Source organism: Onychomys torridus, chromosome 11 (assembly GCF_903995425.1).
Source record: "Onychomys torridus chromosome 11, mOncTor1.1, whole genome shotgun sequence".
Classification (NCBI taxonomy): domain Eukaryota; kingdom Metazoa; phylum Chordata; class Mammalia; order Rodentia; family Cricetidae; genus Onychomys; species Onychomys torridus.
Genome location: NC_050453.1, coordinates 86,986,766 through 87,004,857, shown reverse-complemented (window position 1 = coordinate 87,004,857; position 18,092 = coordinate 86,986,766). Strand labels below are relative to the sequence as shown.

Sequence of the window (18,092 nt, the reverse complement as noted above, 5' to 3'; positions counted from 1 at the left end):
GAAGTTCACTTCCTGTGTATCTGAAGCATACATTATTTGGGTTAAAGTTGAAAAAGCAGTTGCTGATAACTTTAAGTACATGACTTCATGGCCACAAGGAAAATATAAGGAATTAAGCTGTCAGTTTTCTCATAAACTGTGTGTGATATTTTTATTAGGGAAATTGTCATTGAGAAACCAAAGGCTGTTTCACTGGAAAGACGAACTGTAATGACGAGGGAGAGGCAGAGAGAGCTATAAATTAAAGACCTCAGCTCTTCGCTTTACATAGCCTCTTAGCCGCTTGTCTAGCCACTTTTGTACCTTCACGAGCCAGGTAAGTTCTTCCTCAGATCCAGCTTAAGAGCCTGTGTTTTGAGAATAATGATGTTTGCTGGTTTGAAATAAATATGTTTTATTGTGCATAGACTCTTTTTGAGGTGATTTTATTTATTTCATGGCCCAAATGGTCAACACTGTTTAACTTCTCCATCTTGTTTGACAGTGAGTTAAATCTTATTTCTGAGTAAGGACTCCCTATAAAGAAACAGGCTGAACCTCTTACAGTAAGTGTGGGCTGGTAGAATTTCATAGCAGGGGTTAGACCTAGAGTATGAGGGCTATCAGGTTTATTCATTTTATTTTGCTTTGAGTTTCTTTCAAAGACTGAAATAAATGCTGAAGAAAACAGTGCATAATTGTACTATACTTTTTTTTATTTCCGGTGAATATTAACTGCTCTTTGAAAATTATTTTTTTAATTAATAACAGTAAGATTAGCTCATTGAATAACTCAAAACAATGCAAAAAAGAAAAGCATAAGAAAAAAACTACACCCACTTAATAATCCATGTCTGGGATGCTCCACTGCCCTTTAGGAGAAAATTCAGTCCACAGTTTACTTTTTGTGAGGTTAGGAATCAGGGGTTAGGGGACTTAATATGTTCTGCTACTCTGGATTGGATTTGGATCTGTTGAGAAATGGGAAATGTCAAATTGAATGTGAGGCCAGTGAGGATTCCTGTGCTTGGAGAACTCTGTCTTACTACATACAATCTGGGCAGATGGGTGAGTTGCACACCAGCAGGTAAAGGGTGGGTCTGCTCAGAGAAGTTATTATAAGATGTAGAGGTGGGAAGCAGATTCTGACTACAGATAAACAGAATAAACAAGAGGGGAAAACCATTAAGGTATTACCCTACCTCCTGGGGAGACAAAAACTGAAAACTACTAGATGAAGCTAGACCTCCAGCTGCTAATGTCTCCTGCTGTGGGAGCAGAGGCAGGCGCCAGGCTGCAGTTCTGAGAGGGTCCAAAGTTTCAGAGTTCCGGATAAGTGAAAGAAGGTGTGACCACAGCAAAAAGCAGTCAGTCCAGATGATATGTTGATTGTTATTGCTGTTCTAGATAGTTTGGAAACTACCATGGACTCACTAGGTGCAGCAACTGCGCAGTTTGGCTTTGATCTTTTCAAAGAGTTGGATAAAACAAACGATGGCAACGTTTTCTTTTCCCCTGTGGGCATCTCAACAGCCATTGGCATGATCCTCCTGGGGACCCGAGGAGCCACTGCCTCTGAGTTACAGAAGGTGGGGAGCTTCTTTTGCTTGTCGGGGGTTTAAGCCTCTAGTGTTGAAAATGTGCTCATCTTGACCTGGCCAGAAAACAGATGATGAAGATGTGGAGTAATTTCAGGTCTGCCAGGGAAGGCCTCTTCCCTCTCTAGAGGGTACCACAGTACCATGTTCTCTTTGATGCTTGGAATTCCTTTGAGTGTGGTGAGTAGCCTTGTCAAAAGCCATTATTCTCATAAAGATAGACCATGAAAGACCAAAGTCTCTCTCATTAGCACTGTAATCTCTGTTTGGTCTGCCTGACATATAGAAGAGGAAGACCTAAGTGAACCCATGACTATGCTCTGAAGAGATCAGTGAGCAACCTAGACATTTCCCTGGTTTGTCAAGGAGATGATGTTGCCTGTATACCCTTGAAAAGACTTTAGTCCCAGCCTTCCCTTGGTTATGTGAAATTTATCTCTATTCTGACAATAATGACAATGTTTTCTCTCTACCAGGTACTTTACTCTGAAAAAGGCACAGGAAGCTCCAGAATAAAGTCTGCAGAAAAGGAGGTGAGGCATGTTTTACATCCTATAGTGTGATTACTTTTTAGGTGTAGGATCAATGTAGAGGAGTCCTAGAGAAAGCATAAGGGGTAATACACTTCATTTACTATCAGGAAGGGGTAATACACCTCATTTTCTATCAGGAAGAGGTAATGCACCTCATTTACTGTCAGGAAGGGATAATATACCTCATTTACTATCAAGAAGGGGTAATATACCTCATTTACTTCATTTACTATCAGGAAGGGGTAATACACCTCATTTACTATCAGGCATAGTCACTGGAACCAAATAATATTTCTGGGCATATTAGTTCATATTCTGTTGCTATAACAAAGTACTAGAGTCTGAAAGCTTTATAAAGAAGAGCCTACTTATTAAGCACATTGTTTTCCAGGTTGAGAGTCCCAGATTGTCTGTATGTTCTTGGTTTCCAGTCTTCTAGAACGCATTGTAATGTAGAGGATTAAGGGGATAAACACCGGTGACACACAGAAGGGGTAAAGCTTGTGGGCTGGTCTTTGTAAAATATACTCTCACAAGAACTAACTTACTTTGGGAGATTACCATTAATCTCTCTGAGGGAAGTGCCTTTGGTGACCTAATCACCTTCCCTACGAGGTCCCTTAAGTGTCTCACCACCTCTTAACATCGTTATACTGGGGTTATACTCTTAGAACATAAACTCCTGGGAGAAAAACCTCCTCCAATCACAAATTGGACTGTACACAAACAGTAAATTTTCCATAACAAGAGATCACAACTGTAACAGACATGTCACTATGAATGCTGGCATACCAAAAGGTTTGGATAATAGCTTTGGAGTTACAGAGAACTGGGTCAACTTTAGGTCTGGGCATGCCAGGACTACAGGATTTTGGCAAGTAATTTCCTTTCTTTAGTCCTTTGTAACATTTCTGATAGAAATCCAGATCATACATTTAATTCACCTAGTACTTTTGGGAGCAGTGGTCAATATTATTGCTAAGCTGAATTAGTATCTAGCCCCTCCTGCTAATATTTCCTTAGATACAATCAGCACAGGAGCATTGGTCATCTTCCAGATCTAGTGTTATCTCTTGCTTGGTCTTACCAAATCCAGGGTAGGATGGGGCCCATTAGGTCAGGGTTAGCATCTGGAGGTGATCAGGACTCCCAGAAGAGCACAATTACTCTGACAGTAACCACAGTCCAGTACCTCTCATAAAGTCACACTTGCAACCTCCCAACATTGTGAGCTGTTCACTTCTAATCCCACAATGCTAGGTTATCTGGGTGGCTCACTTTCAGTTGTGGACTTGGGCTTTCTTCTTGGAGATTTTTAATTGAGGTAGGTCAGGAGGCTGCTCCCATGTGCACTCAACTGAGACATGCAGTGGCTTCTAGAGTACTTCTCTCTCTCTTTCAAAACAAAATAGTCCCTGCAGAACCTTCCCAAAGATTTCACAAGACATCTCATCTGGGACAGATGCCCTTATTCTGGGTGGAGAGATTCATGACTGGGTGGAAGTCGCCTCTCAGCTTTGGGCAGGTGTAATTTGCCCTCTTCTACCATGAACCAGTTCTGTCCCTTCCCCAGGAGTTTTGGGGAGCTGAAGAAATACAGAGTAGAGGTACTGAGACAAGGGTATTGGTGCTGGAGCATATTCCAGAGGACTGCTAATCCAATATCCTTATTAATAAATGAATAAACAGATGAGCAAAGTCCAGTGACAGGCTTGATATATACTACTTGAGTATTCTGAACCTTTCTGTTCCAAAATGATACTAAAATCTCAAGACTATGTAGGAAGGTAGAAGGAATAATGTAATGAATACCTCTCCTAGTGTGAGAAAAATGTCCATTCCCATTCCTTGATGTACTCCTTAACTTCCCTGAACATAAAGCTTCTCTCTTGAGAGTAGAGGCTCTGTTCTTCAGGATTGAGAATTCATTATCCCAATGCACTTCTTATTTTGTTATAAATGGCATCTTTTGCCATGCGGTTGGTTTTGGACTAATATTATAGTCCCAGTGGGTTCAATTTTAGAGCTGTTCATTTATTTGTTGTGTTAATAGGCCTTCCTTCCTTCTTTCTTTCTTATCACAGATAATGTGTAAATTATCCTTTTACACAAGTCTTCTGGTTTGCCTGGGTTGTGGGTGGTGTTCAGTCAAGCGAGCACTTGAAATGCATCTGACTTGACTTGAGATATGCTAAAAGTATAAAATATTTACCATATTTCAGGAGCATAGTATAAAATATTCATGTAGAAATCATTAATTCTATGTGTTGTGTGTTGAAAACAATATGGCATCTATCATATATGAACATATGATTTTTCTTATATTTATATGCTGAAATGACATTCTAGGTATTTTGGATTAGATAAAATATTTTCAAAATCCAATTTCTTTATTTTGATTTGTTTGAAAACAGATTAATTGAACTATAATTTATGTATTCTGAAATTTACCTATTTCAGTTGTACAATTCAGTGGTTCTTAGTAAGATTACAGAATTGTGTGACCATCATAATCACATTTAGAACATTTTTGTCACCCTAAAGGGATCTCTGTAGCCATTGGTACTCATCTCCATCTCCCTTTTCCCTGCCTCCACTTATCATTTCTCCTTCACCCTCAGGCCCTAGAAAGTACTTACTGACTGTCTATACTAGACACTATTTAAAAATATACCTTCTGTCTGAGTATAAACACATGTCCTTTGTCCAGCATTTCCCCCTTGATTTCTTTCCTCCTATGTACCCCACCTCTGGGAAACAGAATTTTGTTCTCTACTTCTGTGTGAACAACAATTTTAGGTTCTCCACATGAGTGGGACAACATGGAATATGTGTTTTATTTTATCCCTGGCTTATTTCATGCAACATAGAATTTTCCTACTTATTTCATGTCATCTCAAAGGACAAGAATTTTTAATGGCTGAGTAGTGTCCAATTGTGTGTCTGTGAACGTGTGACATATTCTTTAGGTACTTTACCCTTTAAAATGTAATTACTAGGGAGCTTGCATTATATGTGAGGTTCACATGTGTGTACAAATGTTAAAATTGTTACCAAGTTGTTCACTGAAAGGACAGTATCAACACTTATCATTATTAATAGTGATTATAGGTTCATTTCCTAATTTCATGCAACTGTCTAGAGACACTAAGGCTTAAAATCTCATAGCTTCACAGCCCTTGGGTATCTGTGAGTATATGCACTCTGTCTCTACTTTCTTGTTTCTATGGTGAGCATATGACTTTCTATGTCATTGGAACAGGTTTCATTATTAGAATTTCTAGTGGTAAACCTTTTATTTGTGCAATAATATACTTAGTTATGATATTTTAAAATTAAACACATTTGGTTTATTATTACTACTTTGTTAGTTTTAAAAAATAAAATAATATAAATGATGTAAAAAATCTTGAACATTTTTGTCCAGTTTTTGTATCAAAATAACACTAGACTCTTAAAATGAGCTTATTACATATTCAAACATATATTTTATCAGTTCTTCAAAAGTTTCACACATGTATACAGTGTGTTTGATCACGTTCATCTTCCCCTCCCCACGTCCTTTTAGATTACCCCTCCTCTTAGTTTCCCCTCCCAACCTTCATGTCCTTTTAAATAAGCTTAAATGAGCCACAGAGTCCAGTTTGTGTGGCCCACACACTCATGAGTGTGGTGCCATCCCCTGGATCATTGTGACTTTAGCTTCAACTGTCATTAGCTTCTGAGCTAGAAGTTGGACCTCCTGAGCGTCTCCCATCTCTTTGCTGGAACTCTGACTGGCTTAACCTTAAATGGGTCTTGTGCAGGCAACCACAGCTATTGTAAATTCATGAGTACAGAGGTCTTATCATGTCCTGAACACATGTTTGTCATGGTCCTTCCCTACCTCTGACTTTTAAAATCTTCTGTTATGGTCCCTGGATCCTATTTAAGGCTGAGTACTTATTCTCTATACCTTGACCAGTTACTTGTTTTTTAATTATGGATGCATTTAATTCAGAAAAGCATCAATTTATTGGGTAGAATTTAGATTAAAACTACTTTGGCCATTGCTTTTTTCCTTTTTTTAAATTAATTTTTTATTTTATAATTTAATTCAATTTTACATATCAGTCATGGATTCCCCTGTCCTCCCCCTTCCCGCCCTCCCCACCTTCCTTCTCCCCAGTCAACCCCCAATTCCCATCTCCTCCAGGGCAAAGACTCCCCTGGGATTCACCTCAACCTGGTAGATTCAGTCCAGGCAAGTCCAGTCCTCTCCTTCCAGGCTGAGCAAAGTGTCCCTGTGTAAGCCCAAGGTTCCAAACAGCCAGCTCATGCCCTAAGGACAGGTCTGGGTCCCACTGCCTGGGTGCCTCCCAAACAGTTCAAGCTATTCAACTGTCTCACTTATCCAGAGGGCCTGATCCAGTTGGAGGCTCCTCAGCTATTGGTTCATAGTTCATGTATTTCCATTAGTTTGGCTGTTTGTCCCTGAGCTTTTTCCAATCTTGGTCTCAACAATTCTTGCTCATATAATCCCTTCTCTTATCTCATTGATAAGCTCAAAAAGGATTTCAAAAAGGATTTCAGTTTTCTTTATCTATTTTAACTATTTTTTCTCCTCAAAACCTGGCATTCATGACTAATTAAAATTTTTGTATTAAGAGAACTTATACTTTTCAATTTATTTGTGAAAATTCTCAGTCATTAAATTTTTGAGTAACATAACTTCCTTATTTTCTCTATAGTTGCCTTTTTAAGAATGCCAGAACTATTGCCCATATTTCTTAATGTCAGGAATGTTGTCATCAATTTTTGTCTTTGGAATTCAGAAGCAGTTGTTTAGAGTAATCTTCAGGTCACTAATTCAGCACTAACAAACAGCACCAACAAGCTGTCTAACCATGCAGTGGACTTTAATTTAAATGTTAATAAAATATTCATTTATAGGAGCTGTAGTTAATCCAAGCTGAAAAATATAGACAAGCATTTGTTTCTTAAACATGTTTTCTTTCTTCTCCCTTTTATTGAAAATGGATTATTTTCTCATAAAGTATTTCTTGATTACTGTTTCCCTCCCTATACTCCTCCAAGTTCCTCTACATCTACCCTTTCATCTGGGTCCATCTCTTTCTGTGTCTTATTAGAGAAGAACAGGCTAAGAGATAATAACAAAATGTAACAACATAAAATATAGTAAAATAAAACAGAATCATCACACTGAAGTTGGACAAGGCAAACCAACAAAAGGAAAAGTGTCCCAAGTGAAGGCACAAGAATCAGAGACCCATTTGTTCACATACCCAGGTATAGTTAGAAATTTTCCTATGTCCTGCCTGGTCCGCAGCTACTCAGACCCAAATAAACACACAGGGGCTTAAATTAATTATGAACTGGATGGCCATTAGCTCAGGCTTATTACTGACTAGCTCTTACACTTAAATTAACCCATATTTTCTATGTTTAGCCACATGGCTTGGTACCTTTTCTCAGATCTACCTTGTCATCTTGCTTCCTTTGTGTCTGGCTGGCAATTCCTGACTCAGCCTTCCTCTTCCCAGTATTCTCCTAGGCTGCCCCCCCCCCACACACCTATACTTCCCACCTAGCTACTGGTCAGTCAGCATTTTATTTATCAACCAATCAGAGCAATACATATTCACAGCACACAGAATGACATCCCACAGCACCAAGGAGTCCCATAAAAATACTAAACTGAACTGAAGGCCATAATATATATGCAGAGGACCTGGTGTAGACCTGTGCCAGCTCTGAGCTTGCTTTTCAGCATCTGTGAGTTCATATGAGCCTTGCTCAACTGATTCAGAGGGCCTTGTTATTCTCTGTCCTCTCTGCCTCTTACACTCTTTTCATCCCCTCTTCCTAGGGTTGTCTAAGCTCTTAGAGGAGGGATTGGATGGAGACCTTCCATTTAGAGCTGAGTGTTTCAGAGACTCTCTTTCTGCATAATGGCAAGCTGAGGGTCTCTGTATCTGTTCCATTCTGAAGCTTCTCTGATGATGAATAAGGCACTGATCTCTGAGTACAGCAGAATGCTATTAGGAGTCATTTTATTGTTCCTCTTTTAGATCAGTAGTATTTGGCTTTACCTTAGGTCTCTGGGCTATCTAGTCTCTGATTCTTGGTCACCCAAGTGTCAATTACAGGTCTATTTTGTAAGTGGGCCTTAATTCAAATCAGACATGGGTTGGGTACTTCTACAAGTTCTGTGCCTCCATTGCCTAAGCATATCTTATAGGCAGTAGAGATTGTATGTAGGTCAAAGGTCTTATGGTTGAGTTGGTGTTTACATATCTTTTTTGATAGCCTGCAGAGTACCTTCCCACACTAAGGACACTAGATTGCAGGGGTGAAGTTTCCATGTAGGCACCAGCTTGACTTCTCCACGTTCAATGATTTGTGTAGTTGTTGTCCTTGGCAATTGGGCCCAATGTCAGTTTGCAGAGAGCACTCCATTGTCTTGGCAACAGTCTGTGTTGTTTGGGGATTTCCACAGGATGCCCTTAGCCAAGAACTAAACTGAATGCAGCCCAGTCCTGCTACTGGAAGCCTTGTTTGGTGACAAGAGATGGCTATTTGGGACTCTGTCTCCCCCATTATTGGAAGACCTCATTAGGATAGCCTTCACATATTTTAAGAAGTTTCCACTGTAATAAATTCCCATATTATCCCTCAAATGCTCCTCAATTCAATCTGTCTCTCCCTGCATTCCCTCCCACAACCCTATCTCTCCCATCTCCACTTGATCCTTCTGTTCTTGTCCACACCCATCCCCAATCTACTTGTAAAATCTGTTCTATTTTCTTCTCTCAAGGAGATTCATGTATCCTCCCATCCTTTTCTTCTGTATCTAACCTCTCTCAGTCTATGGAGTGGAGGATTGTAGGTTGCTTATCCTTTATTTAATGGCTAATATTCACATTTAAGTGAATACATGCCATATTTATCTTTCTGGATCTAGGTTACCTCACTTGGGGTGAATTTTTCTAGTTACATCCATTTGCATGAAAATTTCATGATGTCATTTTAAAAACAGCTGAGAAATACTTTATTGTGTATATGTACCATGTTTTCTTTATCCATGTTTCAGTTGAGAGACATCTAGGTTGTTTCCAGTTTCTGGCTATTATGAATAAAGCTGCTATGAACATAGCTGAGCATGTGTCCTTGTAGTATGATTGAGCATTCCTTGGGTATATACCCAAAAGTGGTATAGCTGAGTCTTGAGGTAGATCTATTCCCAATTTTCTGAGGAACCACTTTATTGATATTCATAGTGTCTGTACAAGTTTCTACTCCCACCAACAATGGAAGAGTGTTTCCTTTCTCTGTTTAGACCTTACAATTCTTTTTATTTAAATTTTTTCCACTCATTGCACATATCAACCACAGATTCTCCTCCCATCCCTCTTTCCACTGCCTGCCCCACAGCTTCTCAACCCATCCTCCATCCCCTCCTCAAAAGGGGTAAGAGCTAGACCTTACCGTTTTTAATTGGATTATTTTGTTTGTTGATATCTAGTTTCTTATGTTCTTCATATACTTTGTATATTGGCCCTATATTGGATGTGGAGTTGGTAAAAATCTCTTCTCGTTCTGTAGGCTGCCATTTTGTCCTATTGATGGTGTCCTTTGCCCTACAGAAGCTTTTCAGTTTCATGAGGTTCCATTTATTGTTTATCTTAGTGCTTGTTCTATTGATATGTTCTGTTCAGGATGTTTTCTTCTGCACCAACATGTTCAAGGTTATTCCCACTTTCTCTTCTATTCCGTTCAGCATATATGGATTTATCTTGAGGTTTCTGATCCATTTGTACTTAGCTTTTGTGCACGGTAATGGATGTGGATCTATTTGCCTTCTTTACATTGCAGTCGTCAGTTTTTACTAGTACCATTTGTTGAAGATGCTGTCATTTAAACATGTTTTCAAGTATGGACTTCCTCCAGAAACATTTCCTGCATGGGAGAGCTGATGTGAACATCTAAATGCTTATGTATGTGCTGTGGCTGCTTGCTATGTTCCCATGAGTTTGATTTGGGGCTTGTTTGTTCACAATGTATAATTTTGGGACACGTTCTTGTACTTGGTTGATGATCTTGTGGATACAGTGAAGCCTGTGGTGTATTGATGACCTTAAGGACACAGTGAAGCATGTAATGTCAGTTTTGTGATGGAGATACCTTTTTACTTCTGGAATAGGATCTTGGGATTTTACCAACTCCAGGCCATTACCAAGGTAGTATAACATCTGACCTGTTCACTGTGTGCCTCTACCAATCCTAGCAGCCAGAAACTGATTGCTAGCCACTTAAAGTCTCCTAACAGCAAGGAAGCAGCAAAGATCAGCTCCATAGATACTGCCAGAACAGTAAGGATGTACACTTTCAATTCAATTCAATTCAATTCAATTCAGTTCAATTCAGTTCAATTCAATTCAATTCAATTCAATTCAATTCAATTCAATTCAATTCAATTCAATTCATGTCTTCAAATAGTCATTAATTATTTGAAAAAGTTAGCTGTCTATTATTATTTCTCGTACTGTGGTAGGCAGTTGGGGCATAATAAATGAAAATAAGAGGCACAATAGAGAATTAAGTAAACATTTAGACATCACATTGTACAAGAAAATGGCTTTTCAGTTCTCAAATGGAGTCAGGAATAGACCACTCACTTTAAAACTAAGCTGCCTCTCTCTGCATCCTCTATGAATTAAAAAACTGGAGCCCACTCACCAGGTCATGAGACAATGTTCTGCTCTGTTCTAATGAAGTGTTCTGGCTTACTCAGCTTTGCCACACAATACTCACAGCACACAACCAGAAAGCTGGTGTGTCCCATAGAAGATACCCAGAAGATTTTGATCTTTTTCTCGAAAACAGTGACAAATACCATTTTAGTTCAATTTGCAGCTCTGATAAATTGCATACTCTGTGAAGAATCACTTTTATTGTCCACCATTTAAAACAGAGATATCCAAGTGTTAGTGGAGAGGAATTATCTAAACATTTCTCAAATAAAAAAAAAAACAAAACAAATTGTGAAACACTTAGTCTTAGTGAGCAGTTACATTGAGACCCAAGTCAATAACTGGATCAGAAAAGAAAGATCTGTGCTACTGAGGCTGCTGGAGACATCTTTGTGAAGCTCAGATTGGGTATGACTTGTATCTGGGTTTGTAGAAAGCCAGATGACATCCAGGACCAATGGACATTTCTATTTTTCTCTCAAATTTGCTCATCAGGGGGACCCTAGCTACATCCTTTTGGAAGGGAAACTAGGCTTGCTTTTGCCAAGATAACTCATTGAGTTTTTGTCTTGATTTTGAAGCTTGAGAAGACAGAAGAAATATATGATCAATTCCAAAAGCTTTTGACTGAAATAAGCAAATTCCCTAATGATTATGAATTGAACATAAGCAACAGGCTGTTTGGAGAGAAAACATACCTCTTCCTTCAAGTAAGTTATGCTGTGTCTGCCACACCTGTGTGTGGTAGCAACAAATAGCCAATATCCCTTTTAGGACTGAGTCCTGGGGTCATGCTGCCAAGTTGGCTGCTTGCCACAGCCTGCTTTACTAGTCTCTCTGGCCTGCTCTCCAGACATACAGCTCCTCTTTGAGTCCAGGGAGCCTACCCCCCACTTCTGCTTTAATTGCATTGTACCTGCATGACAGTGTGTGGAGGGAGTGAGAACCATTTTCCCAGGACCTAAAAATTCAAATTTTGACATTAGCTTTTCTAATGAACAGACACATTTATTAAGAGGTGTTTGTACTTGATAAATAAATTCTTCAATCTCTTTCTATTTCTTCCTTATCTCTCCTAAAGAAATACATAGATTATGTTGAAAAATATTTCCATGCATCTCTGGAGCCTGTTGATTTTGCACATGCTGCAGATGAGAGCCGAAAGAAGATTAATTCCTGGGTTGAAAGCCAAACAAATGGTAGAGTATGGATGGGTTTCACCAAGAAGCATTTTTTTGACTACCAGCTATGACCAAAGCCTTGAGCTTGAGGCTGCATAGATGCCAGGTGGATAAGCTTTAGAAAGAGCTAGAGATGGGTACAGGCAAGGCTAGGCATAAAGTTGGAGAGGGTGCTGCAGGGGATGGGATGGCCTTAGCATCTGTTCGGAGAAGCGATGCTGGGGAATTGTTTGCACAAGCTGTGAATCACACCACCTTTGCAGTTCCAGAGCCGGTACCATGCTTGTCATCAGCTTATTCTCTGTATAATAGACTTTCTCTCTGAGTCTGGAGCCCCAAGTGCAAATGGCATAGAGAGTCTCCACTCCAATTGTTAGGAGAGGCACACACAGCTCTTCCACCAAGACCTGTCTGCTGCCTACAGCTAGGGCCACTCAGGCTCCTTTCCCACTTGAACATCTTGTAGGGATGATTAAACCTTCAGACACTTCCACAGTAAAGATTTGAGGACTATCTCCCCATCCTCTTATTATTTTGTATTAAAATAGTTGTATTAGAAGTATTAGAGAAATATTAAGATGGAAATACTCTTTGGGGAGAAATAGGTAATATCTACTATTTTCTATTACCACTGTTAATGACATTTGCTGTGAGAGTGAATATTTGTATTTTATCTACAGAAAGAAATAAAACAACCAGAAAAAAGGGTATATCGAAAGGTTGGCTGAACAGAATTTTTCAGTATTTAGTGTAGTGTGAACTGAACAAGAATTAAAAATGCGAGTTTCTGGGCCTGAGCAACATGAACAGCAGAATTCAGACCCCAGAGCCTACGTAAGCGCTGAGCACAGTGGTGTGTGCATGTAACTAGTACTGGTTGGGGGTGGTGGGGTGCCACAGGGTGGAGAGAGGTGGACACTTTCTGGCCAGCTAGCCTGCTTGAGTTCCTAGTTCAGGGAAAATCTTTGTCAAGGTAAAGTGTGATTGAGGAAGACGATTTGATGTTGAACTTTAGGGTGTACAGGTGAGCACCCCCTCTCATATATACACTTTAAATTCTGTTTCTTATAAATAATTTCTGAATCACAGGTGTGGACTCTGTTGGGTAGATCAGAATAATAGCTAAAACAGAGTGCTTAAGACATTCAGGTAGTGATTATAGGTCCATACATACTAAACCACTTATTCATTTCAACAAACCCATGAGGCATGTTATATTTCTATTTTATAAATGTGGAAACTGAGGCTCACATAGTGTAGATAAGTTGCCTAAGATTCCTTACTTGATAATAAAGGCAACTGCATGGTAACAGAGACAATCTGAGAATTTCCCTGCTGACTCTGCCAGCAAATCCTTGGTGAACAAGGCTCCTCAAGTGTTGACTTGGCTACAGTGTTAATGCTTATCCAAGGCCACTCGAATCCATACCTGCCACATACATAATTTGTGATTTGCAAGATGGACCAATCTTTTCTGTTCCTCTGTTTTCAGAAAAAGTCAAGAACCTGTTTCCAGAAGGCTCTTTTAACAGCTCCACCAAGCTGGTTCTCATTAATACAGTTTATTTTAAAGGCTTGTGGGACAGAGAGTTTAAGAAAGAAAATACCAAGGAGGAGGAGTTCTGGCTGAATAAGGTATGGTCCTTTATCTATATGGTCAGCTTACGTCTGACACGTACAGTCAAAAATCATTTGGCAAAATGCTTGTTCAGTAACTCAGAGCTCTGACACCACTTGAGGTTGTTTTATTTTCAGGGGCTACTTGGGTGCCATGTGATATTTTCGTCTGTCTGTTCATTGCAGAACACAAGCAAACCTGTGCAGATGATGAGCCAGCGCAGCTCCTGCAGCTTTACCCTCTTAGAGGACCTGCAGGCCAAAATTGTGGGGGTCCCGTATAAAAACAACGATCTCAGCATGTTTGTGCTTCTGCCCAATGATATAGACGGTCTGGAGAAGGTAAACCTTGGCATCTCCTGGCCGATACCATCTTTAACACTCCATATTGCATCCCTTGTAACTGAAGAGCCTGGGAACAGAGCTTCTGAACAGAATTAGGTGCCCAGCTGTGCCACTTGGGAAGTATTTCTTACTCTCTGCAGTGGCTACCAGCTGATCTCCATTGAGAAATAGACTTGTTGAGAATAACTAGAATGCAATTGTGGTGAGATGAGCTAAATGAATATTTTAAGTTGTATGGGGATGGTTCTAAAGAGTCCCTACCATTCTGAGTAGTCATTAATGTCTATGAACTATTTGCCTAGAAAATCATATATGCAGGCGTACAGAGCTTTTGCATGCAATACAGCAAAGCCCTTGGATCTTGCATTTCTTCTTTTGATCATTATTCTTTACTTAGGCCCACCCACATTCTTTTCAAAATAATGATGAGGCTAGTGTTTTGTATTCTGAACACCAGGAATATGTAGTTTTAAATACCTATTCTTTAAGTTGTTTCCCAACAATAAATCCTCCCAACTTCCTTGTTCCTCAGCATTCCCATCTATGAAATTGGCCTCTGTGAGACTTGATATGTGGCATTTTCCTGTTACTAGGGAAGTGCAGCCTAGTATATGTGGAGGGCATAGACAGCACTCAGTACATTTATAAATTGGAAATATTTTGGAACAAAATGAAACATGTGTTGGAACATTTTATACACACACACACACACACACACACACACACACACACACACACACACACTGATACAAAAACCTCTTCCTGGACATCCCTGAAAAGAAGTGATTCAGGAGAAAATTGGCTTCCTTGGTCAAATCAGCAGTTCCAACATTGACTACAGTAGGGTGCCTAGTTTGAAATTCATAGTAATTGTTAATTTCTATTTGCAGAATTTATCAGCATATATTAGAATGCTTCATACATATTAGATGTCTGCAAGGAGAATGGATATTGTTAACTGTTGTATAACACATAACAACTTGACTAAAGTGTTATTTAACTTTATCAGTTTATGAGAGACACGTGGTGTGAAGTTAAATGCTTATAAAATAGATTCCCACTGTGAATACATCTATTCATACATATATAGAAACTAGAAGAGAGCAGGAATTGAAATGCAGAATTTGAAATATCTTTAGTTTGAAAAACTCACTTCTTGCTATATACAGATAATATAACAGAAGAAAATATACTAGAGAATATAAGACCACAGTCTTTTATGTAGATAATAGACTGAAATGAAAATTCTGCATTTGTTATTAAAAGTAATAATTTTTCTGGCTCGCTGGAGCCAGTGTGAGGCTTTTAAATTGTTCCCGGATTTCCCTTTCCAACTGTAGATAATCGATAAACTGTCTCCTGAGAAATTGGTAGAGTGGACCAGCCCCGGACACCTGGAGCAAAGAAGGGTGGACCTGCGCCTGCCCCGCATGCAGGTGGAGGAGAGTTATGAGCTGGAGCCGGTGCTGGACGCTATGGGCATGCGCACTGCCTTCAGCGAGCGTGGGGACTACTCGGGCATGTCTGCACTCTCCGGGCTGCACGCCCAGAAGTTCCTGCACAGATCCTTCATGGTGGTGACCGAGGAAGGAGTCGAGGCCGCTGCGGGCACCGGCATGGGCTTCACAGTCTCATCAGCTGCAGGCTGCGAACTTGTGCACTGTAACCACCCGTTCTTGTTCTTCATCAGGCACAGAGAGTCCGACAGCATCCTCTTTTTTGGCAGGTTTTCTTCTCCCTGAGATGATCGGGGGCTGGGGTGGTGGTGGTGGTGGTGGTGGTGGTGGTGGTGGTGGTGGTGGTGGTGGTGGTGGTGGTGGTGGTGGTGGTGGTGGTGGTGGCGGCATGACTCCATCAGGCAACGCTCGGGGTTGACAGACCACGGGATTCATACACGTGCTTTAGAGGCCACAGCCTGTGCTCCGACCTCAGGCGCTAAGGCAGCATAATTTGAGGCCAGTCAGCTCCAGTTCAGTTCTCCCCTGATTTCCCTTGAAGGTCCGTCAGTACCAGGAACGTTTTTTTCTGCACTGAGGGGAAAAATTGCCTTAATTTCCCCCTTCTTCTTTTCTCTTCTTTTTTTCTCTTCCTTCCTTCCTTCCTTCCTTCCTTCCTTCCTTCCTTTCTTTTTTCTTTCTTATTGATAAAGGGTATGGACTCTATGGGGAACTATAGGGTTCATCCACTTCTAGTATTTTGGCATATTATGACACACAAGTAAAATAAAATAATAACTTACTCAACTAATGTGTTTCTTTGTATCTGTTCCCGATAGATACTGGGGACCTGTACTTAGTCAAGAGAATTTAGAGACTATCAATGAAATACAAGTTAAATGCGAGAACAAATTAAACAACAGTGCACGAGGCAGAGAGGTTCTCTTGTTGCCTCCTCTATTCTGACAGTATATCCCCCAAGTTCGTTTAAGAATCATTTTGGTATTAGAAATAATTGCTAAGGTAAGTGTACCTGATCAGGCTTTGGAAAGTAGACATTGGACTATCCTTTAGAAGACTGATCCTTTTCTTTCTTCGCCTTCTTTATTTTCCGGTTGGATTCTTGAGGGATGTCTAATGCCAGGTGACATTTTCTTCTTAAAATTTTTTTCTTTTATTTTTGAGATTATAATTTAGCATTCCTCCCTCCCTTCCCTCCCTCCAAACCCTTCCGTGTACCCCTTCTTACTCTCTTTCATATCCATGGTGCCCTTTTCATTAATTGTTACATACATATACATATCTACATATGCATTCCTAAATATAACCTGCTCAGCCTATATAAGTCCCTCGTGTGTGTGCAAGTTTCTGTAGTTGACACTTTGCTGTTGGGTAATCAGTCAGTGGGATTCCCTGGGGAAGATTATTTCCCCTACCCTCAGCAATCCTTATTTCACTATCCTTCTTTTTTTTCTTCAATAAAAATGTCAGTCTCTTTAGTTTTTTTCATTTTGTGTTTTTATTTTTTTGTTATTAAGAAAATTTCTATTTATTGACATACCAACCATGGATTCCCCTCTCCTCCCTCCTCCTACTCCCCAGCCTTCCCCCCAGCCCACCTCCCATTCCCACCTCCTCCACGGCAAGGCCTCCCATGAGGAGTCAGCAGAACTTGGTACATTCAGTGGAGGCAGGTCCAAGCCCCTCCACTTGCACCAAAGCTGTGTAAGGTGTCCCACTGTAGGCCCTGGGCTCCAAAAAGTCCACTGACACACCAAGGATGGTGATTCCACCACCAGGAGGTCCCCTAAACAGTTCAAGCTAAACAACTGTTTCATAACTGCAGTTCTTTAGGGGTGAAGTCTTGTGGGCTTCCCCAGTACGCTTTGGCATGTTTATTGTTTTATTTATTTATTTATTTAAAAAATTATTTTTTAAAGTTTCTTCTTCTTCTTCTTCTTCTTCTTCTTCTTCTTCTTCTTCTTCTTCTTCTTGTTATTATTATATTTGTGTTTTAATTTTACACACCAGCCATGGGTTCCCCTGTCCTCCCCCTCCCGCCCCCACCTTCCCCCCATCCCCTCCCCTCCATTACCATCTCCTCCAGGGCCAAGACTCCCCTGGGGATTCATTTAAACCTGGTGGATTCAGTCCAGGCAGGTCCAGTCCCCTCCTTCCAGGCTGAGCAAAGTGTCCCTGTGTAAGCCCAAGGTTCCAAACAGCCAGCTCATGCACTAAGGACAGGTCCTGGTCCCACAGCCTGGATGCCTCCCAAACAGTTCAAGCTATTCAATTGTCTCACTTATCCAGAGGGCCTGATCCAGCTGGGGGATCCACAGCCTTTGGTTCATAATTAATGTGCTTCCATTAGTTTGGCTATTTGTCCCTGTGCCTCACCAATCTTGGCCTCAACAATTCACGCTCTTACAGTCCCTCCTCTTTCTCAACAATTGGACTCCTGGAGCTCCACCTGGGGCCTGGCTGAGGATCTCTGCATCCACTTCCATCAGTTGTTGGATGAGAGTTCCAGCACGACTGTTAGGGTGTTTGGCCATCTGATCACTAGACTAGGTCAGATCAGGCTTTCTCTTGACCATTGCCAGCAGTCTACAGAGGATGTATCATTGTGGATTTCAGGGGACCTCTCGAG

General features: G+C 40.5%; 1 protein-coding gene across 2 annotated transcripts; it reads left to right on the top strand.

The window, feature by feature from the left end:
* Positions 1-268: 268 nt before the first annotated feature.
* LOC118592764 (serpin B13) lies at positions 269-15,751 on the top strand. Of its 2 annotated transcripts, XM_036201828.1 has the most exons (8): positions 269-316; positions 1,387-1,568; positions 2,054-2,110; positions 11,445-11,573; positions 11,945-12,062; positions 13,537-13,679; positions 13,848-14,003; positions 15,347-15,751. In XM_036201828.1, exons 2-8 carry the CDS (start codon positions 1,404-1,406, stop codon positions 15,746-15,748), a joined length of 1,170 nt encoding a protein of 389 aa, XP_036057721.1. In that variant the 5' UTR covers positions 269-316; positions 1,387-1,403; the 3' UTR covers positions 15,749-15,751. The 2 variants fall into 2 exon arrangements, with proteins under 2 accessions (XP_036057721.1, XP_036057720.1); XM_036201827.1 differs by lacking the exon at positions 269-316 and having other exon boundaries at positions 1,404-1,568; positions 2,054-2,119; positions 11,451-11,573; positions 15,347-15,748.
* The last annotated feature ends 2,341 nt before the right edge of the window (positions 15,752-18,092 follow it).